Source organism: Schistocerca cancellata, chromosome 7 (assembly GCF_023864275.1).
Source record: "Schistocerca cancellata isolate TAMUIC-IGC-003103 chromosome 7, iqSchCanc2.1, whole genome shotgun sequence".
NCBI lineage: Eukaryota > Metazoa > Arthropoda > Insecta > Orthoptera > Acrididae > Schistocerca > Schistocerca cancellata.
Window position 1 is genome coordinate 331460100 of NC_064632.1, and position 20750 is coordinate 331480849.

At 41.1% G+C, this 20750-nt stretch overlaps 1 protein-coding gene across 3 annotated transcripts in view; it reads left to right on the plus strand.

Moving 5' to 3' along the window:
• The window catches only part of LOC126092050 (uncharacterized), a 206835-nt gene that overhangs the window by 172651 nt on the left and 13434 nt on the right, over positions 1-20750 (plus strand). For all 3 annotated transcript variants that reach the window (XM_049907455.1, XM_049907454.1, XM_049907457.1), the window contains exon 16: positions 7085-7228. In XM_049907455.1, coding sequence (XP_049763412.1) covers positions 7085-7228 — 144 coding nt within the window. The remainder of the gene's footprint in view (positions 1-7084; positions 7229-20750) is intronic.

Here is a 20750-nt window from a genome sequence, read left to right on the forward strand (position 1 = left end):
ACCTCTGTAGCAGTTTTTGCCTTTAAAGGCAAGTGCTTTATTTGGCAATATGCTGAAAAAGAGATGTGTTTTGTCAACATTGAAAATATCCTTCAGTTTATGTTGTTTCAAAAGTTCTTGTAACCTGCCACTTTGCCATTCCGTAACAAATTTTATGTCCACACTGTTTTCTTCACCACATACAGCTTTATACACTACGTTGTACCGCTTCTTGAATCTATCTATACACCCATTAGATGCTGTAAACTCCTCAATCCCAAGTACATTGGCGACTGTCAGTGCCTTTTCGTGTAACATCACACCGTTTATTGGAATATACGATGCATGTGCTGCCTGAAACCAGTTCTTCATAATTTCTTCCAGTTCTGCATATTTCGAATAGCTGGCATACTTCATGTTTTTTTTTAATTTGGCACACTGTTGCTTACACTTTCCAAAATAGTCCTTGTATTCCTAAACTCTGTGCTAATGCAGCACGTGTCCCACAGTGAGCTTCAACTCTTTCCAGAATTTTTACCTTTCTTCCATAGAAAGGGTTTTCCTGTCTCTCTTGGCAGGACCGGCATTTCCCATCTCAAACTGCGACAGAAAACAACAACATGAAAGAAACAACTAACCACAGACTTCGGTCGCTTCACATAAGGCTACGAACTCATTATGCAATACACACAAACACAAACTCTTCGCATGGCAGTTGTTGAGAATAGCTGTGTCGAATGAAATAGACTCATTTCGGTTATAGGAACAGGCTTGTCAGTGATGCCAACATTGTCCCTTAGATAGGAAACAACACTGTACAATGCATATACGAACTATAAATGAAACTACCGTATATTAGCAAGTTACAAATACTGGGAAACGGGTATCCTCTGTATGTGATCATTACCACAGGATGAAATTAATGCTGAAACAGTGTGGATACAATAAAGTAAGAGTACTACTAATTGTAGCACACAGTACTGACAGATGAAGTTGGTATCGACTCAAAACAAATGAATGTTCCTCAGAAGTTGCTTCTATTGAAACAGTTACTCCCATCAGCCACCATACACAAGTTGTGGTTGGCAGCGGCAGGATATGAATCTGGTGTCAAGAAAGTTAACCATGTAACGTATGTAAACACTACTTTAAGGCAAACACAGAGTCTGCATCATTTTATGTCAATTTCGCCAGTTTTTTTCCTCCACAAACATTGTTTTATGAAACATAAATCACGGAAAAATTATTGATATGTTAACATAAAAACAGATGCGAATTAATGTTGTGAACATAGGAAATTTGAAGGGAGCGATAAAAAATGTTAATCGCAGGAAAATGTTAATTCCAGGAACGTAAATGCGGGGTTATACTGTACTTCATTACAAAACTATTCCAGTATCTTGAGGTGCAGTCACAGATATACACTTGCACTCTTAATTGAATTGATTCAGTGAAAATTTCCATTATCTTCATTTAAATGTTATTATAAGAAGGATAATTTTTGTTAAACAGCATAACACTTTCATTCAAAACTCTCAGATTTTATTGTAACTATCGTGTAGTTAGTTTATTGATAAAACAAAACACTTTGGTCACATAAAAACGTATGAAGCACTCATTTTTTCTAATGCAGCATTTGTTTGTGAAGGGAGGAGGATGTAACTACTGTTCTTAGAAACCATGAAGTTGTGATGGTATCTTCGTTCACCCTTTCTTATTGTTCCCATTGTTTAAACTGCTAGTCGCACTAGGTTTATCTTTGTCGTGGTCCCAATTCTGCTAAAGGCTGTTGGTAAATTTTGGCTACTAATTTATGCCCAGGTCCTGCTGTATCTTCATATGGTTTCACACATTATCGATTATTTTTCCATGTGGAATTTTGATAAATAGCAACAGAAGATTATTGCAAAAAGGAATCACCATATTATTGATGTTAGGTTGATATGGCTGTATAAGAAATAGTGTTGCTAATTCACATCTATCTATTTACCCAACAAATTCAGCCTTATACTTAATGATGAAGAAGCCATTACTATTGTTGGTTTTTGTGGCAAAGCGAAAAGTACTTGGTCTGACAGTGGAAGACAGTTTACTAAATCCAAAATATATTCATCCATAGTTTTTATAATGAGTATGTGTCTGTCCTGAGCTGCAAAATATCTATCTATGATTGCACTAACCTCTTTGTAGGACTCTGACTGTTAGCTAGGCACAAATTTCTTTAGGTGAGTAAAAGTTGGATGGAAGTCATTCAAAATCTGATGAATGGGATGGATAGTCCACTTGTGAAGGGTGTATAGTCCACCAATTTTGCCACTGCAAAAGCACATTCATGGGCAGATGTATTGTCCTGATAATAGTTTTATTGCATTTTGCAATCCAGGCTGCTTTTCATGTATATTTTGATTCAGTTGGTCAAGAATCCTTGCATATTATATCCCATTTTTTACCTTTAAATGTGATATGCTGCAGCAGCTTATAAATTCCCTGTATCGGTAAGCATTTGTGCGTGTGAGGTGACCTTGCTGCATCACAATTGATAAGAGAACAAATACAACCTATTGTGAGATGAGACAACACACAATTAAGCAAGTCTGGATTCAACAAAGAGTTTTATGGTTGCTTGTTTTTGAGTACATGCCAGTGCAGCAGCAGTTGTTAATGTGGAGTCTTCAGGTGTGGTAAATCACAAGCACTCAGGTTGACAAAGTATTTGAAAGAAAGCCAAGTAGTGTACTGAGTTTTACAGTCGCATGTGAGAGGAAAATTGATCAGTAATTCACAAATAGGAAATATCATCAAAGATTGAAGCAGTCATACGAGTTGAAGTTTCATTCGAATCCCTTGGCATGATTTTGTCACTATAATTCACTAATATCCTTCAACAATGGATATAATAAATTAACAGAGGCATGTCAATCTGCTGTGCTTAATGAAATCCATCCTACCACTCATTAAATAAATCTGAAAATGAAACAATCCCTCATCAACAGGGATAGGAGTAATTATCAACAAAGTGAGCAATGAGAAGAACCTGAAAATGATATATATTGAACCATTGTGTCACATAGTTCGCATCAGGTAATCAAACATTCAGTTTTCGTGTAAATGTTGCATGTTGTGTTACATGTATACTGATGATCCATAATACTGCATTTACCCACATTTAAGACAAGATTTTTTCCAAAATTCACATTTGGAAAAATACTGGGTCATCTTATATTCGCAATTTAAACTACTACTGCTTGAGGTAAACATTTTTACAGTGTTTAATAGGTTAATATAGGGGTAATCTTACATTTGCAGATTTCGGTATGGAGGTTTTGTGCAAATTTATTTTGAAGAGTTCTGAATGTTAGAGCTTACCAAACAATACTTTTGTTCAAATACACTCCAGATTTCTCGGTACACAGAAGCTCTCGATACAATATCGCTCTGTTTAAAAAATTGATAATTTTGTGACACACAGGAAGAAATAAGATTAAATTCTATCAAATCACGAACTTTTCTTGAATTGGAATAAGTTTGCAATAGAAGTTCTCTTGTATGTATGGATACCTTATCCCTATATTTATCCTCTTTCTTAAGTAAAGGAACATTGAAAGGCGAAAATCTTGTTCAAACACTGTTTCATGATTCTGAACCCAAGTCAGTATTTGAGAAGTACGCTGCAAATGGAAAATTCAACAGCCGTTCACATATTGGAAGGGGTTGGGTTGTTTGGGGAAGGAGACCAGACAGCGAGGTCATCGCTCTCATCGGATTAGGGAAACATGGGGAAGTAAGTCGGCCGTGCCCTTTCAGAGGAACCATCCTGGCATTTGCCTGGAATGATTTAGGGAAATAACGGAAAGCCTAAATCAGGATGGCCGGACGCGGGACACACATTAGAATACAGGAGGAAAACATTATGAGCTTTTAATCAGATTCAGTACAATGGTGACATTCGTGTGAATGAGAAAGGAAAGTAATCCAGAATTAAATGTATAACAAAGCAAACAAATCACATTAAACTGACTGCAGTTGTTATCAAGAGAATGGCTTATAGGGAAAAACTCATTGTGGAGATAGTACTAATAGATGACACTATATTGCAGGACGAGCAAAATTTCAAGAATTAGACTGAATCATGATTGTGGTCTTTTATCTATGTATTAGTTGGTGTTGGTACGTATGACCTGCACCTTATAAGATATTGCTGTCCATGTTTTGCTGTTGCTCGATCACAGCACTATGGAAGGCTTAGAGGGGAATAGTGACACGAGCTTAGCTAAGAACTATAGTGAGGAGAGTGGTGAACTGGTAGAAAATTTTGTTGTGCTGCCAACCATTGGAACTGAATACTTTAGCTTTTTATGAACATCTATCATGTTTGAACTGCAGTTTGCCTGAATCCATTTGTACTCGAAATTGAATTGACTTTAAAATTGAACAGATACTCAATAACGACACGCATTTCTGCAGGAGATGCTAAAAATTGAGACTGGGGTCAGTGTGAGACTTCCATGTTTCATGCAGCAATGTTGTCAGGCACACGTTGAGGTATAGGGGGTGGCAGCTGCTGTTTCTACAGAGCCAATGGGAGAGTGCAGGTAGACAATACGCTTTTGTAGCAAAAGAAATTGTAACATTCTCACTTTAGTATAGAAGCTAAATCCACTGTGTGTTAGGGAGGGAGGGGGGGGGGGGGGAGAGAGGGAGAGGGAGAGGGAGAGAGAGAGAGAGAGAGAGAGAGAGAGAGAGAGGGAGAGCACGCACAGCTGTTCTGTCAGGGTGGTGGTGGTGGTGGTGGTGGTGGTGGTGGTGGTGGCGGTGGTGGTGGTGGTGGTGATTAAAAATAGTGGTAGCTCAGATGACAGGCTAAACAAAGAGAACAGTGAAGATAAAAATTCATGTAAACAATTTCATTTTGTTTATTTTATTTCTCCTTGTATTATCAAAATATAGACAACCAATAAATGGCCTAAGTTTAGAATAGGTATAATGGTAATGTTTTCAGCAGATACCTTACGTCAATAAAAGCTTATAATTTTGATTAATCAGAGTATATTAAACAATAATTTTTTCTCAAGGAGCCTCTTAAAAAAGGGGAGGGGGAGTTGTCTTATCTTCAGAATCGTCTCATACTCAGATAAATATGGTACTTCGTATAATTATTAAAATTATTCTCCATCTTATTCCATTTTATTATCTTCAGATAATAAATGCTTATACTCATTTCAACTTGGCTGGATGATATCACTTCTAATTTAACAACCAACAAATACTTTCTCACCAGAGTACAAAGTTGTTTGCTAATTGAACCAAAGATTTCTTCAAAACTGTGTTACTTATTAATGAAACCAAGTACAAAGCCATTTGTTGCAAATGTCAAAGAATCATTGACAGTTCCAGAATAGCCCATATTTAGCAGTTATATTAAGAAGCAATATGAAACTGGCTGACCTCATTAAATCACTGTTAAGGAAGGTCAGTAGGAGAGAGATTTGTTGGGAGGGTTCTGGATAAGTGCTGTACATCTTTAAAGGATACAGAGACTTCCATGTTTCATGCAGAAATGTTGTCAGGCACACATTGAGGTATAGGGGGTGGCAGCTGCTGTTTCTACAGAGGACTGGGTGTTGTGTTGTCCTAATCATCATCATTTCATCCCCATCGATGCGCAGGTTGCCGAAATGGCGTCAACTCGAGAAAGACCTGCACCAGGCGAACGGTCTACCCGACGGGAGGCCGTAGCCACACGACATTTCATTTCATTTACACATGGTTTCATACTTGCAACACATTTTGTCTTCTTTGTAACAGTTATGGACCTTTGGTAAATAATTGGAATGATTTTCTTAATTTTGTGTGAGTAATACTTACAAAAGACTTATTTAACTGAAAAATAACTCAAACATAAATTATGTAGTAGTATCACATTCAGTTACAAAGTTGTAATTAGGTTAGCCACCCTGCCAGTAAAATGGCAAATATGAACAAATGCAGTACAGGTCTGAATTTTAAGCACATAAGACAAGGCTTATTGGTAAGAGGAGAAAAACGGAGGAACATGAGAGAACCCTACCAGGAATAATAGTTTACTTGGAATGCGAGTCGGAGAGAAGTGCAGTTGAACATATGCAGCTACATTGTGCAACAGTTCTTTCCTACTTCCTGATTTGTTCCCACATTGTAAGATGCTCTGTCTTTGTAGAAGACAATGAGAGCTTAGGATGAGGAGAGATAGATGCTCAAAAATGCATGTACCAGAGCACATGCATGTGTGGGAATTGTTTATAGACCTTTGGATGTCTCGGAATGATGATTTACCAATGTTTGCAGTTTGTAACTGGAGTCAGCCCAAACAAATACTGCTTGTGACGTCTGTCAAGCTACACCGAGTGTCGATGGAAAGTGTCTTTTTGTTTGCCATTAGAACCCATATTATTTTTAAAGCTGAATTTTATGTACCCATTGCTAGTGTGGTCCCAAATTAGTCAAGTGCAGTGTTTGTTTTATTGATATACTCCAGCTGCGACTGGGTAGCACTGTGACATGGCAGTAGCAGTCACTGTGGGCCAGAGCAGTGCTGTCACTGTTGGAGTAGTTCTTCTTTTCGTTTTAGTGCCCCTGTTAATATTGCACTAGACTAAGTTGGGATGCCTCTGTCGAATGTACACTTAAAATACTGCATTAAAAATCATTTTGTGTGTAATGGGAAATGAACACTTTCCATGAACACTTGCTTTACATGACGTAATGAGCTGTGTTTGTTTCAGTTGACTCCATTTACACACTGCAAAACTGAAATTGCAAATATCTGCAGAAACATAAGAGAAAATGTGCATGATGACTTTTAGAAGCGATACCCTGTGTGTGTGTGTGTGTGTGTGTGTGTGTGTGTGTGTGTGTGTGTGTGTTTTTTTTAATTTCCACCTCACAACTGTGGATTAGAGTACCTGTAAGGAAAATCTGAAGTGAAATGTACCATTATATGACTCCCTCTCTTTATTTTAAATTAATTATTCAATAGAAAACAAGGTTTTGATGCCATTAAATGACATCGTAACATTGTCACCATATCTGTGTTACAGATAGCTCAGACTGATCCATTGCTTTACAGGAGCTTCTGCAGGTCATTATACAGCATACACAAAAAATCCAAGGACAAATGAATGGCACTATTACAATGATGACATTGTAACTAAACAGAAACCACAAGAAGATGATTATAGCAGTGCATATATATTGTTCTACCAGAAACAAGGTAATTGGTTTCTACTATTTTTTTCTGTTTATTACAGCTCGTGTGAAAACTAATGCGGCCAATATTCTATGGCACTTCTGCTTGTGGTACTCATTCATACAGATGCTGAACTTTTCTATCTGGATTTATAATTTGAGACCATATAACCAGCCAGATAGGGTAAGTTACGACCGCTGTCTTCTGATTTTCAGTGTATACATTTAAAAATGTGTGTGGTGGGGGGGTTCACAACTCCTCCTAAACCATGGATTTATTCAAACCAAACTTGATATACACCACTTACTATCCAAAAGGAAATACTGCACGTGTAAGAATAGGCTACCTCCCACTGGGATGGTGATGGAGGTGACAATGGAGTGACATAAGAATGGACAGGGGGTGAGGGTAGAGGAGTAGGAGAAGATGGACACAGAGAGGAGGAGGAGGCAGAGTAGTTTGAGGAGGTGGACAGAGAGAGGGACCATTTGCTATGAGGATGGAGGAAGGAAGGATGAAGAATAAGGCAAGGGAGTGAAAAGCATAGCACAAATACTACATCAGTTAGCACCAGTAAACTCCACCCCAATATTTTAAAGAATCAAACTCCTAAATATTAAACGTTATCTCTTCCAAACTGTGTGTCTTAGATTGATGTAATTCTGCAAATACAGTTGACAGTAAAAACTGATCACAGGGAAAATGTCTAAGTTCCACAACAGGCATTATTGGCAAGTACAGCCGCATCACAAATTGTGGCAACACTTTCACTCTATTAATACCCATATTGGATTATAGAGGCACATATCAGCAAGACGTAACATATACGGCATTCAAAATTAATACAAATTAAACTTTATACATAGAAGTGTAGGATGTCGATAGTAATAGCAAAATACTTAGCAGTTTGACTGGCAGTGCTTGATGCGGCACGAAGGAGATGTTGGAGTTGCTGTGCAAGTAATTCACAGTTGAAGTGCCTGGTCATCACTCATTGAATCGGAATTTGGTTCTGCCATCTGGCCAACGTTCTTCATGTCCCTGTTGTGGTAGGTGCCAACAGCCTTTCTGTGGTCGCTTCTCTTATCTTGATGAGTACAACACTGCTGCATGTTATTTGTAGTCCTTACGAGAACTGTTGTAGTAAAGCTGACAAAAATTGTATTGCAAAACTCAAAAAATATTCAACAAAATTTATCTTAGTTACTTTAACATTTCGGGTGCTGGTCTCGTAGGTAGCTGCCATTACTTGTGGACTGGTTAAAATATCTGTTTTTACTTTAAGTACATGTATTTTGATATTGCTAGTGTTAAATCTGGAATATCTTCTTCTTTCTTGGCTCTACAGCTCATGATGAGCCTTGGCCTCTTCTACAATTTCCTTCCATCTCTCTCTGTCCTTTGCCAATACTCTCCAGTTTCTATAGCCCATCTTCCTAAGATCTTCGATTACTCCATCTTCCCATCTGGCTCTTGGTCAACCACGTCCTCTCTGCCCTCCTGGCTTTCCCTATAATATTCTTTTTGGTACTAAAAAAATCTTGAACATACTGATGAAATTTCAATTTAACAGTAATCATCGCAGAAAAATTGAAAAGGAATCCTAATATTCAAATATGCAAGCAAACATGAGCTTTCTGGTTACATTCCTTGTGCAGCCAGTTTACATCTAAAGAAACACACATGTGGTTTCAAACATATTTTTATGGCTTCCAAGATCATCTATTAGGTCTTCAAGCTTTGTAGATGACAGCAAAATATTGTGTTCATAGCGGAGTACATTGTGCAAATTGAAAAATGAAGATATACATAGGGCCAACATTGTATCCACTGGATTCTTATACTGACATTCATTTGCTGATGTAACTGAAGGAGAATCCTTCATGACAACACATTTTGTGAAAATAATAAGGCAAACATATGCAGCAAATCACCTTCAAAAGATTATAGAATTTTCAGATGTCATGTAATCTGAACAGTCAAGAAAAAATTAGTTTTCATTATCTGTAGGCTTATTAAGGGCTTCATAAATAATTTTCTCCAAAATGTTTCTCGTCGTCACTGCACATTTTGAACACACAATCAACAGAAATATGCACAAAATGTACAAAATTAACTCTTATCATCATCTAATGTCTACAAAGCAAGAGAATAACATAGGTTTCAAAAATGATGAATTGTTAAAGTCATACCACTGCTGTCATCTACAAAGCTTGAAGACCTAATAGATGATTTTGGAAGCCGTAAAAATATGTTCAAAACCACAGAAAATCACCATAACTCGTGTTACTAATATTGCATTCTCATTTCCCACAAGCGCCATATTATTATGTCGAGCAAAAATCAAACAATGGAAAATCCAGGATGGAAAGTAACAATACCAGAGAAGTAAAGTTGCTACTCACCGTATACGAGGTGCATTCAAGTTCTAAGGCCTCCGATTTTTTTTCTAATTAACTACTCACCCGAAATTGATGAAACTGGCGTTACTTCTCGACGTAATCGCCCTGCAGACGTACACATTTTTCACAACGCTGATGCCATGATTCCATGGAAGCGGCGAAGGCTTCTTTAGGAGTCTGTTTTGACCACTGGAAAATCGCTGAGGCAATAGCAGCACGGCTGGTGAATGTGCGTCCACGGAGAGTGTCTTTCATTGTTGGAAAAAGCCAAAAGTCACTAGGAGCCAGGTCAGGTGAGTAGGGAGCATGAGGAATCACTTCAAAATCGTTACCACGGAGAAACTGTTGCGTAATGTTAGCTCAATGTGCGGGTGCGTTGTCTTGGTGAAACAGCAGACGCGCAGCCCTTCCCGGACGTTTTTGTTGCGGTGCAGGAAGGAATTTGTTCTTCAAAACATTTTCGTAGGATACACCTATTACCGTAGTGCCCTTTGGAACGCAATGGGTAAGGATTACGCCCTCGCTGTCCCAGAACATGGATACCATCATTTTTTCAGCACTGGCAGTTACCCGAAATTTTTTTGGTGGCGGTGAATCTGTGTGCTTCCATTGAGCTGACTGGCGCTTTGTTTCTGGATTGAAAAATGGCATCCACGTCTCATCCATTGTCACAACCGACGAAAAGAAAGTCCCATTCATGCTGTCGTTGCGCGTCAACATTGCTTGGCAACATGCCACACGGGCAGCCATGTGGTCGTCCGTCAGCATTCGTGGCAACCACCTGGATGACACTTTTCACATCTTCAGGTCGTCATGCAGGATTGTGTGCACAGAACCCACAGAAATGCCAACTCTGGAGGCGATCTGTTCAACAGTCATTCGGTGATCCCCCAAAACAATTCTCTCCACTTTCTCGATCATGTTGTCAGACCGGCTTGTTCGAGCCCGAGGTTGTTTTGGTTTGTTGTCACATGATGTTCTGCCTTCATTAAACTGTTGCACCCACGAACGCACTTTCGACACATCCATAACTCCATCACCACATGTCTCCTTCAACTGTCGATGAATTTCAATTGGTTTCACACCACGCAAATTCAGAAAACGAATGATTGCACGCTGTTCAAGTAAGGAAAATGTCGCCATTTTAAGTATTTAAAACAGTTCTCATTCTCGCTGCTGGCGGTAAAATTCCATGTGCTGTACGGTGCTGCCATCTCTGGGACGTATTGACAATGAACGCGGCCTCATTTTAAAACAATGCACTTGTTTCTATCTCTTTCCAGTCCGGAGAAAAAAAATCGGAGGCCTTAGAACTTGAATGCACCTCATAGCGGAGATGCTGAGTCACAATAGGCACAACAAAAAGATTCACACAATTATAGCTTTCGGCCATTAAGGACTTTGTCAGCAGTAGACATACATACATACCTGTTCACACACACACACACACACACACACACACACACACACACACACACACACACATATTCACGCAAACGCAACTTGCACACACGTCTGCAGTTTCAGAGAGCTGAAACCACACTGCGAGCAGCAGCACCAGTGCATGATGGGAGTGTCAACTGGGTGGGGGTAAGGAGGAGGCTGGGGCGGGGAGGGATAGTATGGTGGGAGTGGCGGATGTTTAGAGGGAGTTAGAGTTTAGAGGGAGGGCAGGAGAGAAGGGGGAGAAATAAAAAGAAATTAAAAGACTGGGTGTGGCAGTGAAATGACGGCTGTGTAGTGCTGGAATGGGAGCAGGGAAGGGAATGGATGGGTGAGGACGACGACTAACGAAGGTTGAGGACAGGAGGGTTACGGGAATGTTGGATGTATTGCAGGGAAAGTTCCCACCTGCACAATTCAGAAAAGCTGGTGATTGTGGGAAGGATCCATATGGCACTGGCTGTGAAGCAGTCATTGAGACGAGGGGTATCATGTTCGGCAGTGTGTTCAGCAACACGGTGGTCCACTTGTTTGTTGGCCACAGTTTGTCGTTGGCCATTCATGCGGACAGACAGCTTGTTGGTTGTCATGCCTACACAGAATGCAGCACAGTGGTTGCAGCTTAGCTTGTAAATCACATGACTGGTTTCACAGGTAGCCCTGCCTTTGATGGGATAGGTGATGTAAGTGACCGGACTGGAGTAGGTGGTGGTAGGAGGATGTATGTGACAGGTCTTGCATCTAGGACATTTCTCGTTTCAGGACACAGTGAGAGGTAATCGAAACCCTGGCGGAGAATGTAATTCAGTTGCTCCAGTCCTGGATGGTACTGAGTTACGAGGGGAATGCTCCTCTGTGGCTGGGACTTTAGGAGGTGGTGCGAGACTGGAAAGGTAAGGCACGGGAGACTTATTTTTGCACAAGGATGTGAGGATAATTACGGTCAGTGAAGGCTTCAGTAAGACCCTCGGTATATTTTGAGAGGGACTGCTTGTTACTGCATATGCAATGACCAAGGGTGGCTAGGCTGTACAGAAGAGACTTCTTGGTATGGAATGGGTGGCAGCTGTCGAAGTGGAGGTATTGCTGGTGGTCAGTATGTTTGATATGGACGGAGGTACTGATGTAGCCATCTCTGAGGTGAAGGTCAACATCTAGGAAGGTGGCTTGTTGGATTGAGTAGGACCAGGTGAAGCAAATGGGGGAGAAGTTGTTGAGGTTGTGGAGGAATGTGAATAAGGTGTCCTCACCTTCAATCCAGATAGCAAAGATGTCATCAATGAATCTGAACCAGGTGACGGGTTTAGGATTCTGGGTTTTTAGGGAGGATTCCTCTAGATGGCCCACGAATAGGTAGCATAGGATGGTGCCATCCGGGTGCCCATAGCCGTACCATGGATTTGTTTGTAGGTAATGCCTTCGAAGTAATTGTGGGTGAGGACATAGTCGGTCATGGGGACTGGAAAGGAGGTTGTTGGTTTGGAATCCATAGGGCATCTGGAAAGGTACGAGGGGCATTTGAAAAGTCCATGCAAAGTCCGAGAGATGGCACCACCAGCCTGTATCGAGGTCATGTTTAGTTAGTAGCATCTTTGGAAAGAATGCACACAAAGTTTGAGCAATATTGGACTGTTTCTTTGTGTTTTGCATTCATGTGAATCAAGGAAGTCGAGTGACTGTCAAAAAAATGTACGAAAAAGAATTTTGTGTGGTGATTAAACATTACATTATGAAAGGCAAAACGCCTCAGGAGACTAAAGAGAAGCTTGATAAACATTATGGTGACTCTGCAGCTTCAGTTAGAACAGTTTATAAGTGGTTTCAAAATTTTCGGAGTGGCCATTAGGGCACAAGTAATGCTGAACATTCTGGACGCCCTGTGGAGGTTACAACTCCAGAAATCATTGATAAAATCCATGATATGGTGATGGATGACAGAAGAGTTAAGGTGCGTGAGATTGCTAGTGCTGTGGGCATCTCGAATGAATGGATACACAATATTTGCATAAACATTTGGACATGAGAAAGCTACCCACAAGATGGGTTCCGCAATTGCTCACGCTTGACCAAAAAGGGAATCATGTGAAGTGTTGCAAGAATGGTTTGCAGCTCTTCATGAAGATTGTGCAGGACTTTAAGTGTTGTTTCGTCACTGTGGATGAAACATGGATACATTACTATACTCCTGAGACGAAAGAATGATCTAAACAATGTGTTACCAAGGGAGAATCTGCACCTAAAGTGGCGAAGACCACTCCTTCGGCCAGAAAGGTTATGGCGACTGTCTTTCGGGATTCGCAAGCGATAATCCTCATCGACTATCTGTAAAAGGGTAAAACTATTACAGGTGCATATTATTCATCGTTATTGGACCGTTTGAAAACCGAGCTGCAAAACAGTCCTTTCCTACCAAGACAATGCGCCAGCACACACCTCAGCATTTGTGGTCGCAAAATTAATGGAAATAGGATTCCAACTCGTTTCACATCCTCCTTATTCTCCAGACTTGGCTCCCTCAGATTAATATTTGTTCTCCAATCTGAACAAATGGCAGGTGGGACAAAGATTTTATTCAAACAAGAAGGTGATTGCAGCAACTAATAACTGTTTTGAAGTCTTGGACAATTCCTATTATTTGGAAGGGATCAACAAATTAGAACAGCATTGGATGAAGTGTATATGTCTAAAAGGAGAATTTGGGATCACACAGCAGGAGAATTTTGCAGATGGAGAGAAGGTACTGGAAGGAGGATTGGGCTTGGTTGATATGGTTTTGCAGGACTATGTTGGTGAGGACTAAGGATTGGCGGAATCTGAACAGGTGGAGGTCATTGTGGAAGGAGGGATGGCAACCAGAGATGGGTGATTTGATGGTAAGGCCAGTAGGGTGGATTTCATGAGCCAAGCAACATCGCAGGAACAGTATGTGGGACTGGATCTGGCTAGGGATAAGGAAACTTTTCTGTATTGACGCAGATGGAAGGAGCAAGGATCCATGGTGGTGCAAAAAAAGCGAAAAATTATGTAAGAAAGTAGAATTACGTCCTAAAAATTACGCAAAAATACACCCAAATACGTGTGAAAAGGATGAAATGGATGCACAAGGGGAGGGGGAGGGGGAAGAGATTAAATCTGAGAAAGACGACGATAGTGGAAGGCGAAAACTCAATAAAATTGGCAAGTAGTCGCAAGGGTCAAAGTAGAGAATAATTAATTAATAATAAATATGTGTATATTACTGTGGGTAGCAGTGGGTAGCAGGTTTGAGGAGGGATAAGCGTAAGGGGGTCGGCAGATGTGACTGGATGAGGTGGATTTAGTGGGTGCAAACACAGTTAGGATGGGGAAAGTGTGGGGGGTGGGGAGAGGTTGGTAGTTACAGATGTAAGATCATGTGACACCAGAAAAGTGCGGGAGATAACACGCAAAAGTACAGGAATTGACACAGGGAGCATGATCAGTTTGAAGGTATAGGCTTCATTATATCGGCGGGAGTAATGTGGGACCTAAGATGCTGCCCTAACAATCAGCGTGGTCTTGAGGCCGTCTGTTGCACGCGGCCGAGGTGGTTGATACAGTGTGGCTCATAAGTAGAGCATGCAGTGTGGTTCGTAAGGCAACAGGAGAAACACAGGAAAGAAAAGAAAGAAGGAAATCCAGGATGGAATGTAACAATACCAGAGAAGGAAAGTTGCTACTCACCACATAGCGGAGATGCTGAGTCGCGATAGGCACAACAAAATGATTCACACAATTATAGCTTTTGGCCATTAAGGCCTTTGTCAGCAGTACACACACACACACACACACACACACACACACACACACACACACACACACACACACACAGAGATTCATGCAAACGCAACTTGCACACGTGTCTGCAGTCTCAGAGAGCTGAAACCACACTGCGAGCAGCAGCACCAGTGCATGATGGGAGTGGCGACTGGGTGGGGGTAAGGAGGAGGCTGGGGTGGGGAGAGGGAAAGACCAATCCTCCTTGCTGTACCTTTTCTCCATCCACAAAATTCTCCTGCTGTGTAATCCCAAATTCCTGGAACCCATAACACACATTGAAACTCTTGCCCTGCAGGAACTTGAGCAACATGCACAATGCCACCTCAAAAAGCTCTCCATCCTACTCACTTCCTTCTCCCGCCTCGGAGTACCACTGTCCATCACTTCTACAACAACCTCCAAACCTCCCTCACGCAGAATAGCTTGTGTGAAGTTTGGAAGGTAGGAGATGAGGTACTGGCAGAATTGAAGCTGTGAGGACGATTCGTGAGTTGTGCTTGGGTAGCTCAGTTGGTAGAGCACTTGCCCACGAAAGGCAAAGGTCCCGAGTTAAGAGTCTCGGTCCAGCACACAGTTTTAATCTTTCAGGAAGTTCCATATCAGTGCACACTCCGCTGTAGAGTGAAAATCTCATTCTATTGCTGAAGTTTCAGAATTGTGAACCGGTGAGTTACCCTGCTATAACTGATCATTCCATTGAAACAGCACATTCTCACACTTGGCAACATAGCATGTTTCATAATGTGGACATAGTGACCCACATAAAGATGACCTTAAATTTTTTGAAGTATTCCTGCCCCATCTGGTGGCACCTATCCCCAGCACGAGACTGTGATGCCCTCAACACATGAATGTTGTGTCAAGTACTGTGGGTGGTAATGTGCTCCACTGGCCTGTAGACCTTCGCCAGACCCTAAATATCGACTCATCGAAAAAGATGACATGGTTCAGTCACAATCTACATCCAGTTCAGTGAAAGCAAGCATGTAAAGTTTTTGATCATCAGAAAGGCCCTCTCATTAGCAGCCCTATGGGCTCTTAAGGCCAGCATCCCATAAATAGTTTCGAATAGTTTACGAGTACCCAGGCAAATTGATCACATTCATTAGTTGGATGGCATTTAAAAATGGATGTTCATATAGGTGTTAACTAACACATTGTTCTACTGAGGCATTGAAACATACCCTAAGCCAGACCCTTGAACCTGATGAACTACCCCTGTCTGTCTCCACCACTTCATCCACTTCTGGGCGCAGTGAGGTTGAAAACCACACTGAAAACATCATATTGGATGAGTGTCAGGACATTTCTCCCACAGCCTGCATATACTGAGACATCCTGGCAGTAAATGACTCTCATATACCCATTTGTGGTACACTGTGTTATATATTTGGCATCTCTCGCTTATATTAGGGTTACACTTGCAACGCATCAACAAACAGTACATGTAAAAAATATGGTGTTTGGGTAGGGGGATGGGGAGGGGGGGACAGCGCGAGTTCTATACTGCTAAAAGTGTGTTACATGCGGTGCTGCTGCCATTGCCAGTGTGTGTTGAATTATTTACCACTGGTGTGGGCTGTACACAATCAAAGGTATCAGAGCTTATAAAGACATGCGAACAGTTTTGTTTTGTCAACTGTACATTCAGTGGTATATGTGGATACTGTCTGCAAAATGTGTTGCAAAGAGACTTAGTACTAAAGAAGTAATAAACTGAAACCTCATGACTTACGCTGCAGTCTTAGTGCATGAACAGCTATCATTTAATTTAAGGGATAATTTTTTTTCTTTTATCATTTTGTGGGGTGTGTCAGTGAAAAAAAGTTAGAGAAAGGTTTGAAATTATGTGTGAAGTTTGTTGGAAGTTTCTAAGAGCTCTCATTGCCAAATACTGGGTGAATATAGTCCAGATAATATGTGTGCTGTAACTCATGCTACCTCAGGACAAACAGTTTCTAACTGTAATACTAGACTTCTTAGGTCAAACCTTTAACATAAGATTATAGCCCTTAATGAATAGATTATAATAGCATTGCCCATTTTTAAATTTGGTTAATAATTGTATGAAATATTGGAAATCAAATATTTGTTGCCCCGTGGAAGCTGTTACAGAGGCAACATGCAACTGGGACTGACCACGAGCTCACAACTTACTAATTTGGAAGCTGCCAGATCTGATTTAGAATAGGAAGTAATGGTGGATTAAAGAGGAAGTGAAATGAAAACACAATGGAAATGGCAATTAAGAAAGAGGAAAAAAGAGGGTAAGCCAAAAAGAAAGAAAGAAACAGACAGAGCGATAATGAAGATAAGAAAAGTATCGGAGCAAACAAAGAAATTTTTCCAGTGGAGAAAAGAGTATGGGGTTGTTAACAAAGGTCAAGTCTAGGAGAATGACGGTATAGCAGGCCATGTTCTCTTAGTGGAGGGTTGTGCATGATTGTACATTTGGATTTGAGCACCAACGTGATTATTGTCAACATCCAGAAAGGTGGCTGTGGATCTCTAGAAGAATTGAGTGAATTTTAGTTGGGAAAAACAAAATGGAAAGTCCAGTGTGGAAAAACATATGAGGGAGGTAGATTGCTACTCAACACAGAAAGGATGCATTGAGTTGCAAGCAGACACAATGAGCATTCTTTTTCATTGCGCTTGTTGACTCAACACCTTCTGCATGTGATGAGCAGCAATCTATACTTTCCGTATTGTTGTTATTGCAGTTGGAAAAAGAAGTTAAATTGTCGCTAAACACAGGGAAGTTGATATTCACCATGAGTCCAGACCACTAGCACATTTTCAGTGAATTGTTACTAAGAAAGTGGGCACAGACCTAGGAATTGAAGAATGTCTCTTTGATGAAATTCGTGAAAACATGTGTGTAGATGGGCCTTCCTGGTTCCCATAGCGATCCCCTGATTTGTTTGTAGATCTGTCCATAGCTTTCGCAAATTTTTCTACACAAGAAATCATCCTGGAAAAAAAAATTTGTAAATGTGGGACATCATTTTCAGTTGCTTTTACATCAACTGTCTTGTGCAGTGTACAAATTCATTGTACTCTACACCAATTACTTGTTACTGACTTTAACACAAATTGATATGTGAAATCAAGCATTTTTATTTACTTATATCGAGCACGTTATTTAAGCTTACAACACGCTACTGTGTTACTGCTTGTAGCTCAGTAAATTAAATTTTCCATGTAAGATGCTGGGTTCCCTTTGGAAGTGGGTTGGCAGCTCAATTCAGACACAGCTATAAGGCAACTGAACACTTCTTCATTTATTTATTTATTTTTCTATTATTTACTGCAGAAGACTTGTGCCCACATGCTTTGTCAATTTCTGGTGAGACAGCTCGTCCTTGCTAGGCTACAGGACTGGGAGACTGCATATGATGTATGGCAGACACCTGATGGACTGTCGACTGGGAAGGCCTTAGTTTGACCCTCAGCCCATTATTGTGGCAGCTGGACCCCAGGCAGGTGGTTCTGTCAGGGCAGTGGTTGAGTGATGACAGCCTCACTGCAGAGCTAGGCAGTTAGTATTTATACAAACTATGGCGGGCTTGTTGATTTGATGCCCCGGGAGTCACATACGCCATTTGTCTCAGCACTGCCGAGGTGTCATGATACAGCACAACTGTTGGTCATTGGCTGAATGGTCATGCTGATATACGGAGACAGGCAGGGTGGTAAAACACTGTGCCAGCTGATGACGGCAAGCAGCATGTTTACAGCAGTGAGCCCTTGCCCGGGCTCACGCCACTATTCTTTCCTCTTAGAAGAATTCAGCCCTCCAAATTCCTTGCTATGGTAAAACCTGTAATTCTGTTGAGACTTTGACTCAAACTGTTTACAGGAGTTCACTCGCAACTTTTCAGCAGCTGAGCTGCTTCCTTAAGAATGCCGACTTTATTCAGTTGATTATCAAACCTGATACTGTAACTCTTAACTATCGTGTGGTACTTAAACAACTCTGTGACCCCACCCTTTGAAAAGAGGTGGCTTTACTTGCACCCACTTCCTTAGGACACTCACACATAGGCTTCTTCATACAGAACAGGTTGAGCTTGCAATACCCTAGAACAGCATGTATGAGCTTCTGTGGGTACATTGTGACTTGTTCAGTCTGCCACAGTAGCAATTCAAAGGTGAAAACTAGTGTGTTGGATTTTCCCGTCAGGAGCAACCAGTACTATGTCATGCATCCTGAACTGTGTGAATTTGCTTAGATATCCCCACACTACTGTGTAGGAGTGGATTATGTAGCACTTGAAGTGGCATTCTGTACTTGCTGGGGTATTCGTATCTGAACCTCTAACCAGGTTCCATCCTTAGTTCGTCATCAGTCATATGGTAATATAGTGGTAAAGAATCATCCTCTAGTGCCATTTAATGATTCCAAAGATGCCAGTAACCCATCCTGAACCTCGCATAGTCTATCAAGAAACTGTTCCTGGGTAAAAATTCTGAGGTCAAGTCCCCGCAGGTAGCATGAATGAGTGCTTCATGCAGCTTGGCAACATCAAGGCAAGCATCAGTGATCTTATCTGTGAGAGTTTGAAGAAGCCTCGTAGTGGTCAGCTTGGTGTCAGTAACATCTATCACGGTCTCAGTAATGCTCAGGTCTTCATTCACTTTGGCCGTTGCCTCCTGGATGTGAGATGCTAATGTAGTGGCCAAAGTACAAAGGTGCTGAGTATTATCAACCATATTTTTCTCAAGGCCTGGTAACTTTGTGGTATGTAGCTGGTTCCCTCATTATCCTTTGTCTGTCCATAACTGGTGTAAAATGGAGTTAGCTTTTTCCGGACCTTCTGCGTGAGCTGCACCAGAGGCTGTTTTCAAAATCTGCCCTTGTGCCTCCATCCACCCTCTTTTTCTGCCAAAGCTGGATTTGTGGTACACAGTCTGATGAAGTTGAACCCGAAGTCAGTCACTCAAAAGAGGACTGTAACAATTAGTAATTTGCTTGAGTGTAGATCGGCACCAGTTTGTCCTGAATGATGAATTGTAGCTTCCCTTACTTAGTTTTTCACTACTTGGGCATTAAAGACCATCCTTAACTTCCATCAGCGGTTGGATATTACCAAATCTGATTGGCAAGTGTACAGATGCTGCTATCCAGTGCACGTACCTTAAGGGGCCCCACCATCCCAAAGCTGCTAAACAGGCACAAGAACATAATTATATCAATGCCTCTTGGTCTCTCATTCCCTGTTGACTGATGGTTTTAAGCTGTGCTGTCATCTGTCACCCTCCAAACATTGTCCCTAGGTTACATCTAGATTGCATCCTAGAGGTAGAGGATACTCAGTTTCCTTGCTAGTCCACCCTATGATCTTAGGGCATACAAACCTAGGTAGGATTAACCACAAGGATAACACGCTCATTGCTGTAGGCCTTACCTTTCCCCCTATCACTTCCCTTTCTCCTTTGGAGGAAACTGCTGGTAATTGATAGAGAACTTCAAGGGCACCCTTAAGTGAACTTGACCCACGTGCATCCTAGTGGTAAGAGTCAGGAGCTGTTATTTTTAAACGGACTGAGGATGTCAAATAGGTTGAGGCCTGTGGTATCGCATAATCAATTAGTCTTTTTTTTTCTGAATGTGGGGATTGCCCATTGCTGAATGACGAACTTGGGCAGCCAGGCCTTTTCTTCTTTTGCACCTTCTTGCCTCTCTAGGGCTTTTGTATTTGCTTCACAAATACTTCTCTGTGATATTTTGTCGCTTGGTTCATCGACCTCTGTGCCTTTCTATAAGACAGAATTGTGGGCCTGCATCAACATCTTGTCTTGCAACCTTGCCGACAACAATAGGTCGTTCACACTTTGTTTGCTAAAGATCCTATCATCACACAAAACTTAATTTGTGTCATAAATTTGTGACAGTCTTG